General features: G+C 44.5%; 1 protein-coding gene across 1 annotated transcript in view; it reads left to right on the top strand.

Annotated features, from left to right (window-relative positions):
* Nucleotides 1-12,920, top strand: part of LOC103119793 (collagen alpha-4(VI) chain-like) — a 130,939-nt gene that overhangs the window by 22,671 nt on the left and 95,348 nt on the right. The window contains exons 4-7 of the mRNA XM_016191144.2: nucleotides 1,274-1,876; nucleotides 4,531-5,118; nucleotides 6,627-7,220; nucleotides 9,005-9,634. Coding sequence (XP_016046630.2) covers nucleotides 1,274-1,876; nucleotides 4,531-5,118; nucleotides 6,627-7,220; nucleotides 9,005-9,634 — 2,415 coding nt within the window. The remainder of the gene's footprint in view (nucleotides 1-1,273; nucleotides 1,877-4,530; nucleotides 5,119-6,626; nucleotides 7,221-9,004; nucleotides 9,635-12,920) is intronic.

Genomic DNA, 12,920 nt, shown 5'->3' with positions numbered 1-12,920 from the left:
TCCAAGGCTCAGGGACCCAGGTTCAAACCCCCAGCCCCTGCTTGCAGGGACAGGGAGGCTCTGTGAGCAGTGAAGCAGTGCTGCAGGTGTCTCAGTGTCTCTCTCCCTTTCTATCTCTTCTTCCCCTCTTGATTTCTCTCTGTCTCTAGTCAATAGATAAATCATATTTTAAAAACCAAGTGTGCAGTAGTTGCGTAACGGTCAAGGAACTTGTAGTTGGTGTACACAGTGCGGTGCTATGTGACTGTTAGGCAACAAGGGAAATTTTCTGACTACAACACAGGTGGAACTAGAGGGAATCCTCTTAAGTGATATTTAGCCACAAGGAGAACAAATAGCAGGTCGCAGGTGGCATCTAAGAAATAAAACAAAGGGTAATACAGGAGGAAACTTACTGGACTGTGGTTTCTCACACCAGATCAGGAGGCCCAGTTGGTGGGATGTGAAGGTGGGTTGGGGACCCAGTGCTTTATGTGGAAGAGGAAGTTTGGTGGAGATGTGGTGAACTTCATCTTGGAGAGATGTGAAATGGTACCCCATGCCAATAACCCTGTGAATCAACATTTCCCCAATGAAATGATAAAAGTAGTTTCCTAGTAATATGGGAAGCAGCCTTATAGGTAAAGCAGATCCATAAGACCAGCTCTAAAAAACAAAATAAACTAGGAGGGCTGGCAGTGGCACACCTAGTTAGGCACAGATACTACCCTGCACCAGGAAGTGGGTTCGAGCCCTCGCTCCCCACCTGCAGGTGGGTGATTCACAAGTGGTGAAGCACGTCTGCAGGTGTCTGTCTTTCTCTCCTGCTCTCTATCCCTCCAGCCCTCTCAGTTTCTCTCTGTTCTATCAAATATAATAGAAAGAGAAAAAAGTAAGGAAAAACATTTTGGGAAAAAAAGGCATAAGGAATGACTACGTGAAGGAAAAGAGGGGTATCCTGGCTAATAGTCCCAACTGAACTCCCTGCCAACATTTAGCTTCAGCTGCCAGCCAATGGACTTTGTTGATCTGGACTGTACAGCCCATCTGAGAATTCAGTTGACTTCAGTCCCTACCAACTATTCACAGAACAGAACAGTGCATTGTAGTCCAGCCAATTCATAGAATCAAAGAGATAACAAGTAAGTTCTTCTTAGTAAACTACTGTATTTTGGAGTTGTTTCATATGTACTAACCATGACAATAAACACATTTAATAATCAAAGCAAAACATTTTCTCAGTGTTGTTTTGTTCTCTACTTTGCACTGGTTTACCTTTGACTCTCTTCCCCAGTGTGCAGGGAGGCCTCTGTGGGAGATGTCGTGTTCCTGGTGAATACCAACGTCAAGCCCGCATACACCCGCAGCCTGCGGAACTTCTTGTACCAGCTGGTGGCGAGCCTCAATGTCAGCAGAGAGACCATTCGCATAGGGCTGGCCCTGTACAGTGACACACCACAGTCTGAATTCCTGCTTTCCACCTACCAACACAAAAACAAAGTGTTGAAGCACATCCAGGGGCTACAGTTTAAGCCTGGAGGAAATAAGATGGGCTTGGCCCTGCAGTTCCTCCTAGATCAGCACTTCCAGGAAACTTCTGGGAGCCGGCCAGGCCAGGGTGTGCCCCGGGTGGCCGTAGTGATCAGCAGCAGAGCAGTGGAGGACCGAGTCCAGGAACCCGCAGCGGCACTGAGGAGGGCAGGCATCCTGCTGTATGTGGTGGGCATCAGAGCTGCAGTCTCCACAGAGCTGAGGGAGATTGCAAGCAGTCCTGCAGAGAAGTTTGTCTCCTTTGCTCCCAACTTCCCTGTTCTAAGCGGTGTGCTCCAGAAGTTACGCCAAGAGCTCTGTGACACCTTAGCAAAGGCAACTAAAACTGTTGATCAGGTCTCTCCAGGTACAGTTTCCCTTTCTTCTTTCTTTTTTTTTTTTAAATATTAATTTATTCCCTTTTGTTGCCCTTGTTGTTTTATTATTGTAGTTATTGTTGTTATTGATGTCATTGTTGTTTGATAGGACAGAGAGAAATGGAGAGAGGAGGGGAAGACAGAGAGGGGGAGAGAAAGACAGACACCTGCAGACCTGCTTCACCGCCTGTGAAGCGACTCCCCTGCAGGTGGGGAGCCGGGGGCTCAAACTGGGATCCTTACACCGGTCCTTGCACTTCGTGCCACGTGCACTTAACCCACTGCGCTGCCGCCGGAATCCCCCTTATTTCTGATGGCGAAGTTTCAAAACTCCAAAGTGGATCTCTTATCTGTTCCTTTCATTGCTCTTATTTTCAGCCTCTGTGTATGTGTGATCTTAAACAGTAAAATTTCACCAAGCCAGATGTTGTTTCATTTCTGTCTGACCAAAAACTTGCCGACTCTTTGTGTTCTGGTATGATAGCTTTCTGCGTGCCTGTGGTACGCACATTCATGCTCGTACACTGTGGTATACACACACTTCAGTGGAGAAGTATTTGCTGATAGAACATTATCCCTAGATTATCTTACCCATGTGTCACCGTGGGAGGAGGATGGGCGGGGCTCATTGATCCCTAGTCTTTCTCACTTTTTTCATGCCTGTGTGTTGATAGCATGTACTGACTGGCTAGGAGGAGGAGTTTGGAAAAAAGAAAGATCTGGGTTTAAATCCCACTTCTCCATTTTGCGTGTCATCTTGAGTAAGTTATATTATTGTTCTGAGCCTAAATTTCTTCCTGGGATAATAGCGCCTCAGAGAGTGGGTCAAAGCGTTAAAGGAAACTACGCAAGTCATTTTGCTGGGCACAGTATCTAGCACATCAGAGGTGCCCTTATGCTCTGTGCTCACTACCTGTGGTGCTATACCCATCATCCCCACTGTCAAGTTTATACTGCCAGTAGTGGTGCTGGGGCATAAGCTGGTGATGATTCTTTACACATTAATCAGTAACTGTAAGAAAGAACAGAAGTCAGGGAAGAGGAAGAGGGCTGCTTATGGGTTCCATAAACACTCACCAGAGGATAGGACTTTCATTATTTATTCATTATTTATTCCTTTGGGCCTTTCTCCATTAGGAAGGCGAGCTGAAGGAAGTGCAAAAGCCTTTCACCCATTTGCTGTTGCACGTTGTACTGCATTTGTAGAACAAAATGGACATTTAAGCCTTACTTTTATAAGTAAGCACTTTGATAAGTGCTTTGAGGCTTAAAAGGGAACTTCAAAGATGTGGTAATAACTTCCTCTAGCTTAGTGCCATATAGATCTCAGAACTGACTTATAGGTACATTAATGTATGACACACAGGACAGTTAGTATTTGCCTTTATACGATGCATAGGGCTTACATATGAGGAAACTGTGATCAGGAGTAACCCAATGGATGGTGGGGCTAGGATTTGATTCTAGGTCTTCACAGTAGATTTCTTCCAACAAAACCGATGACTGGTGTCTTTAGCTGTATTTTTCCAGAAGCAGAGCACAAGACATGGATTTGGATATATACTATTTATTTAGACAGAGATTCTAGAAGAGGCTTATAAGGATGGGGAGGATACAGGACAGAGAAATAAAGTGAAAGGTATGATCTCAGGCAGAAGTTGCACAGAAGGCAGCTCTAGCTTGATCTTACAGGAATCAGAATGTCAGTCCTGCCTCAGAGCTGTCATGACCCAAGACAGAAAGCTGGGCAAAGAAGCTCCAGTAGCCAAAGGGAAGTCCTCCAAACTGCAGTGAAGACATGGTGGAAAAAGACATGAAAGGACCTGGGCAGAACATTAATATTACCCGCTATAGCTGACCATCTTGTTTAGCCTCAAAACAACTGCATGGCAGTGTGAAGGCTGGTATGTAGATTTAAGTGCTATAGAGATGAAAGCTGAGTTTCAACATGAGTTCCAACAGGTCACAGGACGAACAAATGGAACATGGATGTCACTCAAGATGGTTCATTCCAGCTTTTTAAAAATTTCTTCATTGGCAGATTAATGGTTTCCAGCCGACAATAAAATACAATAGTTTGTGCATGCATAACAAACCCTACTAGGTCATTCCAGCTTTTTTGACCTGTTAGTACCAACGCATGTGCGTGTGCTCACAACACACACACACACACACACACACTACACACACACACAACATATACACACATACACATACAACATACACACACAACACACAGCATACATACACACAACATACACACACAACACACACAACATACAACACACAACATACACACAACACACACAACATACACCACACACAACATACACACAACACACACAACATACAACACACACACAACATACACACAACATACACACAACATACACACACACACGTGCACAGAGGATGTTTATCCCACTAGAAAGAAATGAGTCAGTCTCTGAGCGTGCTGCGATAGGAGTTTTTCTAATTAATGAGATTCAGGGGCTTGTCCATCAGCAGAGCAGGACAACTAAATGTAGGCTGTGTGGTATTGCTCTTCCTCTATGGAAACCATCTGGCTCCGTTGGTGTTAAGCATACAGAGCAAGACGCGGCTCTCTCCGCTGGCCCTAACCCTTTTGTCCTCTGTCTTACAGCCTGCAGAGAAGCAGTCCCGGCAGACATTGTGTTCTTGGTAGACAGCTCAACTAGCATTGGACCCCAGAACTTCCAGAAAGTGAGGAACTTTCTTCGCTCTCTTGTCTTGGGACTAGACATCAGCAGTGACCAGGTCCGAGTGGCACTTGCGCAATATAATGATGACATCTACCCGGCCTTTTCACTGAACCAGTCCCCTCAGAAGAGCATGGTCCTGGAGCAGATCCAGAACCTCCCCTACCGAACAGGAGGCACAAGCACAGGCAGCGCCCTGGAGTTTGTCAGGACCAGCTACTTGACTGAGGCAGCGGGCAGCCGAGCTAAGGACAGGGTTCCTCAGATAGTCATGCTGCTGACAGATGGGGAGTCCAGTGATGACGTCCAGGAGGCAGCCGGCAGATTGAAAGAAGACGGGGTGGCTGTGTATGTGGTAGGTGTCAATGTTCAGGATGTCCAGGAGCTGCAGCAAATAGCCAGCGAGCCGTTTGAGAAGTTTCTCTTCAACACCGAGAATTTCCACAACCTGCAGGACTTCTCAGGAAGCATCCTTCAGACTCTGTGCTCAGCAGTGGAGGGTGAAATGAAAGGTAAGATGATTATCAAAACCCAACAGTGAAAGCTGCCTGCCTCACTCCAGTATGAATCAGCACCCCCAAGGATAGAGGGAAGGTGGGAGAAGAAGCTGCCCGGCATTCCCGGAGAACCTGGGAGACTGCTTGGGCGAAAGGATATCTGAGCTGGGGACTGCAGGATGAAGGGCATGGCCACAGCCAACGGAGGGAGCAGCTTGGGCTTTAGAGACCAGATCTGTTTTGTTTAATCAGGCCCTTGCTTCTTTCTAGTTAGGTGAGTTTGCACAAGCAGCTTCACTTCTTTTTTTAAAGATTTAATTTTTTTTAATTTTAAAAAATATTTATTTCTTTTTGTTGCCCTTGTTGTTGTATTGTAGTTATTATTGATGTAGTTATTATTGATGTTGGATAGGACAGAGAGAACTGGAGAGAGGAAGGGAAGACAGGGGGAGAGAAAGACGGTCACCTGCAGACCTGCTTCACTGCAGGTGGGAAGCCGGGGGCTCGAACCGGGATCCTTATGCTTAGCGCCACGTGCGCTTAACCCGCTGTGCTTCCGCCCGACTCCCTTAAAGATTTTTTTTATGAGAGATTTGATGTTGATCTACAAAATTACATGCCAACAGGGGTATAATTCACACCATTTTCACCACCAGAGTTCTGAATCCCAAGTCCCTCCACTGCAAACCACCACGGTTCTCCCAAAGTTGCAGACATGGGCTAACTGCCAGCTCTCCAGCTATCTCTCTACATTTGTACATATTTGTCCCCTTTACTTCCAGGTCCAGCCCTCTCTTCCCCTCCAAGCCACACATCACCCTATTACTTCATCCAAATATCTCTTTCATTTTTGTCCCCTTTCTCTGGGACCTGATGGAGCTGGAGTTCAGGCCCTCTTACCCTCTTCCTCCTATCACTTCTCCTCCACTGGGAGTATGGATCAAAGTTGTTTTGGTGGTGCAGAAGGTAGGAGTTCTGCCTTCTGTAATTGCTTTTACACTGGAATTGGTAGGTTGATCCATACCGCCAGCCTGTTTCTGTCTTTTCTTAGTGGGATAGGACTCTGGAGAGGTGAGGTTCTAGGACATCTTGGTGAAGTTGTCTCTGCCCAGAGAAGTCAGGGTGGAATCATAGTTGCATCTACAACTTGGTGTCTGGAAATAAAGCGTCACTTCCTCACTTCAGTATTCTCACCTGCACCAGAAGGTAACAATACTTACCTAGTAGGATGGTTTGTGAGACTCACAACTGATAAAGTGTACTAAATCATGCAGTACTAGGTAACTGTTCAGTACATGTTAACTTCACCTCCTCCAGAGCAAGAGGAATGATTAAAGGATACTTTAGTCTGAGAAAGCCAACAGAAACAGAGATGGCAGGGCATGTAGGAGAGTCTTGAGATCACATCATAGGCAGAGGAGGTGAAGGCATTGCAGCTATCGGGTTGAGTAAACTGTACTCGCATGTGCCTGCCTCACAGAAAACCACGCTTTTCTCCACCCTTCTTGTCTCCTCCACTCCAGAATTCACCAAGACCTATGCAGATGTGGTCTTTCTGGCTGATACATCACAGGCCACATCTCAGGCCAGTTTCCAGTGGATGCAAACTTTCATTTCTAGAGTGGTGGGCTTGTTGGATGTCGGCAGGGACAAGTACCAGATTGGGCTGGCTCAGTACGGTGGTCAAGCACACACTGAATTTCTGCTCAACAGCTACCAGACCCAGGAAGAGATGCTCGCTCACATCCGCGAGCGCTTCGTGCTGCGAGGCGGCTCCAGGAGGACAGGCGGAGCTCTGCGGTTCCTTCTTCAGACCTTCTTCCGGGAAGCAGCAGGAAGTCGATTCCTCCAGGGTGTCCCGCAATATGCAGTGGTCATGACGTCAGGCAAATCTTCAGATGAAGTGCAGGATGCTGCCCAGAGCCTGAGGGAGAAAGGAGTGAAAGTCATGTCTGTGGGGATACAGGACTTTGACAGGAGAGAATTGGAGGAGATGGGCTCCTCATCCCTTGTGTATGAGATGCAAGGACAAGAGGGAGCCAGGCAGATGATGCAAGATGTGGGCATGGTGCTTCAAGGCATTCGGCAGCTTGGTGTCGGGATGGAAGCAGAGAAAGGTAAGACATGGTCCTTTGGTGTGAGTCACTAGAGAGTCTCAGTATAATAGGAAAGTCTGGAGAAAGAACAGAGGAGTGGGAAAGCCTTTTGAGAGTTGAATCAGAATCAGATAATACACCTTCTTTCAGAATCCAGGACTGATCCTTGATTCTTTGTAAAAGACCAATGAGGAGGAGATAAGAGGTCAAAGATAAGTCAAAAGGTTACCCTGGCACCCCAACAGCTGTTTTCTAGACATTGTTTCACAAGATAGAGTTTGTTTACACACTGGTTTCAGCTTTCCACACAAGTGATTTTGGCTTTCATGTGGTGAGATGAGCCTTCTTTTAATTTAAAGCCGATTTGGAACTCCTTGGTATGTGGACACAGTGAGGTTCTTTACATTAGACACTTCCTTAAATAGGCAGGTGTCTGGATTTCTCTTGGAAGGGAGTTCATGCCATTATAACTCCACTTGTATTTAAGCTAGGTTAAAGGGGAATGTTCTTTTACAGCAAAATGAAATAGCCAGCTAGCCTAGTTTTTGAACAAAGGTTTTCTTTCTTTTTTTAAATTTTATTTAGGAAAGGATAAATTAACAAAACCATAAGGTAGGAGGGGTACAACTCCACACAATTCCCACCACCCAATCTCCATATCCCATCCCCTCCCCTGATAGCTCTCCCATTCTTTAACCCTCTGGGAGCATGGACCCAGGGTCGTTGTGGGTTGCAGAAGGTGGAAGGTCTGGCTTCTGTAATTGCTTCCCCGCTGAACATGGGTGTTGACTGGTCGCTCCATACTCCCAGTCTGTCTCTCTCTTTCCCTAGTAGGGTGGGTCTCTGGGGAAGCTGAGCTCCAGGACACATTGATGGGATCTTCAATCCAGGGAAGCCTGGCCAGCATCCTGGTGGCATCTGGAACCTGGTGATTGAAAAGAGAGTTAACATACGAGGCCAAACAAATTGTTGAGCAAAGGTTTTATTTCATAAGAGCTGTAAATACTATCTCTATTGAAATTACATGGAACTTAATAGAGTCACCAATAGTCACAGTTTGCTATTTCTTTTTTTAATTTTTAAAAAATATTTATTCCTTTTTGTTGCCCTTGTTGTCATTGTTGGATAGGACAGAGAGAAGTGGAGAGAGGAGGGGAACACAAAGAGGGGGAGAGAAAGACAGACACCTGCAGACCTGCTTCACCGCCTGTGAAACGACTCCCCTGAAGGTGGGGAGCCGGGGGCTCGAACCGGGATCCTTACGCCGGTCCCTGCGCTTTGTGCCACATGCGCTTAACCCACTGCGCTACCACCCAACAGTTTGCTATTTATATCTTTTACCAGGAAAGAGGAAAAAGTAATAAGAAGGTTTGAGGTCTATAAAAGGCACTCTGACTCAGGGTCCTCTGGCCCTAGAGAAAGGGAAGAAAGAACAAGTCCAGCAATGCTCAGATGTTCCTAATGAGTCTAAAGGAATGAAGAACTGACCGTAAAGCACTTTGCTGTGGATATTAATCTAGTTGCATATTTTGCAAGTGCTATGAGTAGGCATGCTTTTACATGAAAGTTCTGCAGCTAGGAATGGATCCTGTGAGGTTCTTTGACCACCATTCAGATGTCGGTATAAGGGCTTACCCTAAATCTTGAAGCGCATTAATATAAGTCAGTACAACATACAGAATCACAATTTATACTAGCAAATATATTATGTATAAAATACAGAATAACACCTCTATGTGTACAATGAGCATAGTCTTCCGATCCCACTCTTAGACTAACGCCCTTCTTTCTGATTCTGTTTGCAGCCTGTCCGACACCTACCCTTGCTGACTTAGTATTCCTCATTGAGGAATTTAGCAGCACCAGGCAATCTAGTTTCCAACAGGTTGTCAATTTCTTAAAGACGACCGTCAAATCTCTGAGCGTTCACCCAGATGTTGTGAGAATGGGCTTGGTCTTTTATAGTGAGAAACCACGACTGGAGTTTTCACTGGACACATATCAGAATCCAGCCCAAATATTGGAGCACTTGGACAAATTAACCTACCGGGGAAGAAAAGGAAGGGCCAAGGCTGGCACTGCTTTGGATTTCCTAAGGAATAGGGTTTTCATTCAGGAGAAGGGCGGCCGGTCCCACTACGGTGTGCAGCAGATAGCGGTGCTCATTGCGGAAGGCTCCTCCCACGACAACGTGTCCAGACCTGCTTCTCTCCTCCGCAGGACAGGGGTCACCATCTATACAGTGGGCACTGAGCTTGCCTCAGAGAGTAAGGATCTGGAGAAGATAGCCTCATATCCTCCTTGGAAGCATGCCACCCCCCTGGAATCCTTTTTGCAGCTCTCCGTTGTAGGAAAAATGATTAAGAACCAGCTGTGCCCCAAGTTCATGGTGAGAGGGCCATCCATTTCTAGCATGGACTCTGATGTACAAAAAGGTAGGATCCTTTCCAAATTTGCAAATTCAATCTATTTCTCTTTTTATGCTTCTTGTTCCATATGCCCACCTCTTATATCCCACCATCTAAGAGAAAGTTGGGAGGCCATAGAGATAGCTCAGCAGTATAACAGCAGATTCACATGGCTAATGTCCCAGGTTCCATCCCTGGCAACACCATATGCCAGCACTGAGCAGTGCTCTGGTCTCTCTTTTGCTTTCACTCTTGCTCTCCCTCGCTCTCACACACAAAGCATTAAGAAAAAAAAGGGGAACAATTTTGGAGTCAATTCATGAAAAAAAAAGAAGCACAAAGATTACATTATTTTGTCTTGATTTTAAACAGTGCCAAAGAATAGGAATAAAATATGACTATTCTTTCCTCCTATTTCATCCCTTTTAATTGTCTGATACAATTCTTTAAACTTTTAAAATTTCTTTATTGGGGGAATTAATGCTTTACAATCAGCCATAAAATACAATAGTTTGTACATGCATAACATTTCCACATAACAATACAACCCCCACTAGATCCTCCTCTGCCATCGTGTTTCAGGACCTGAACCCTCCCTGCCACACCAGAGTCCTTTACTTTGGTGCAATACACCAACTGCAGTCCACGTTCTGCTTAGTTTTCCCTTCTGATCTTGTTTTTCAACTTCTGCCTATGAGTGCGATCACCCCATATTCACCCTTTTGTTTCTGACTTATCTCACTTAACACGGTATCTTCAAGCTGCATCCAAGATGAGGTAAAGAAGGTGAATTCAGCATAAACCTGAGACCTTGAAGCCTAAGGAAAATGAGTGTTTGCATAACCATTATGCCATCTACCCCTGTTCACATTTCTCAGTTTTCCACATAACAGTTCAACCCCCCTCTAAGTCCTCCCTGCCATGGTTCACCCTCTCCCCATGCCTCAGAGTCCTTTACTTTGGTGCAATACAGCAGACCCAGTTTAAGTTCTGTTTTATGTTTATTGTTCAACTTTTATTTTTTAAATTGGATTTGTTTCATTGAAGATGCCTTTAAAATTTAGATGAAAAAGAGTTCTGCCAATACTTTCCTCTTAGGTATTTGATCTGGTCTAACATCCAAGGGGTATTGAAATCCCCCACTATTACTGTGTTGCTGTTAATACATTGTTGTAGGCCTTTCATTAGATGTTTGATATGTATTTAGATGGCCTTTAATTGGGTGTATAGGTGCTAATAATCATTAAGAACTCTTTTGACTGATCCTTTGAGTGTTAAATAATGTTCATCCCCATCTTTTAAAATTTTATTTGTTTTAAGGTCTGTTGTGTCAGATTGAGAGTAGCTGTTCTTGCCCTTTTTTGTGGTCATTGTCTCATATGTTAGTTTTCCATCCTTTCACTTTGAATCTGTGTTTGTATTGTAGAGTTAAGTGGGATTCCTGCAGACAACACATGGTTGGGTTGTGTTTTCTGATCCATCTTCCTACTCTGTGCCTTTTAGTAGGTGAATTCAGGCCATTGACATTTACTGATATTATAGATTGAAGATATTTTAAGGACATTATTTAAAAATTTTAAAGTGTTCTGTTATATGGCATGTTTATGATGATGTGATTGTTTATAAGAGACCTTTCAGAACTTCCTTCAGGGCAGGCTTGGTGATAGTTGATACCTTCAACTCTTGCTTTTCTGGGAAGGTTTTTATACCTCAAGTCTGAATGACAGTCTAGCAGGATACAGTAGTCTTGGCTGAAAGCCTTTCTCATTGAGCACTCGATAGATATCTTGCCATTCTCTTCTGGCCTGTAGTGTTTGTATGGAGAGGCCTGCTGCTAATCTTAAGCGTTTTCCTCTATAGGTGACTCTTTGTTTTTTCTCTTGCAGCCTTCAGGGTCCTTTCTTTATCCTTATTCCTTTCCATTCTAAATATGATGTGTCTTGGTGTCTTTAAATATTGGTTTGGGACCCTCTGAGCTTCTTCAACCTTTATGTCTTTGATGTTGTCTAGACTAGAGAAGTTATCAGCTATTATGTCCTGTAGAATGCTTTCTTCCCCTCCATCTATTTCTTCCTCTGGTAGGCCTATAAAGTGTATATGACTTCTTTTGAAGTCATCCCATAAGTCTCTGTTATTGTTTTCAGTATCTCTTAATCTCTTTTTGAGATCTCTTACTTCTTTCTTAGTTTTTTCTAATTCGTCTTCAATCTTGTTAATTCTGTTTTCTGCCTCATTTATTCTATTCTCTCTCCCCTCTGTTGTTTTCTGTAGCTCAGCTATTTTGTTACCCTGTATTAGTTTGTTCAGCTAGTTGTGATCTTAGATCAGCTATTTCAGCTTTCAGCTCTCTAATTACCTCGAGACAGTGTTTTCTTTCAGAGTCTCATTTGATGTTTCCCCTTTTCTGATGATACTACTTTCAAACTATTTCTCATTCCTGTGACTAATGCCTCAATTAGTGTTTGGATCTTGTCCCCATTCTTATGTGCTTCCACCTTTGGGCGTTTTTTAGCTGGGCTTTTGTCCTAGTTCATTTCTCCAATGTTTCTTCTTGTGCATGGTGTGCTATGAGGTCCCTCTATCAATATTATTCAATCCACTAATCACATTTGCCTGGATTGACTTGTGTCTAGGTAAGGTACTTAGAATTTTCAGTTACGAAAATTAATAGTTGTTTCAATGTTGTCTCAGTCTTTGAGGTGAAGCATGGTGATTGTTAAACCCTTTTTTGTTCTTTATCTTCCCTGTAGGCTATGGGAGCCTGCAGGTTTTTTAACTATAAGTAGATTTTTATAGTTTACTCACTCACTTCTAACCTATAGATAATACAGGGTGGGGGAGAGATAGCACAGTGGTTATTGCAAAGACTTCTATGCCCTCAGGGTCCAAAGCCCCAGGCCCAATCAGCTTCTCTGACAGCAGCCAGAGCCAACCTGGGCAGCAGTCCTTGGCCCTGTGAGTTTCTAAAACAATCCTGTTAGTACTCCGTGGGTTCTGAGGCAATTATTCAATGTGTCTCTGAATTCCTGGGGAGAACAATGTGGAAAGACTCCCACTATACAGCTCCTCTTCCAGACCACTGGGAGTGTTTGTCTTCACCTGAGTTTCTCAATCAGGTCTCTGCCCCCAATGTCAGCACAGGGCCTCCCTGCTGCTGCGCCAGCCTCCACGGGACAGTATCAGTGGAGACCCACAGTTGCATTTGGTGAGCCTTAGGGGATCCTCTCCTCCCCTCAGCAGTTTATTTGTTGGTGAAACTCAGATGGGAGGTTGTGCCTCAACTAGCAAACTGTCGGACTGTTACCAGTTGCTC

This window comes from Erinaceus europaeus, chromosome 21 (assembly GCF_950295315.1).
Source record: "Erinaceus europaeus chromosome 21, mEriEur2.1, whole genome shotgun sequence".
Classification (NCBI taxonomy): Eukaryota; Metazoa; Chordata; class Mammalia; order Eulipotyphla; family Erinaceidae; genus Erinaceus; species Erinaceus europaeus.
Note: the sequence above shows the minus strand (reverse complement) of the source record. Positions and strands in the feature narration are given on the sequence as shown.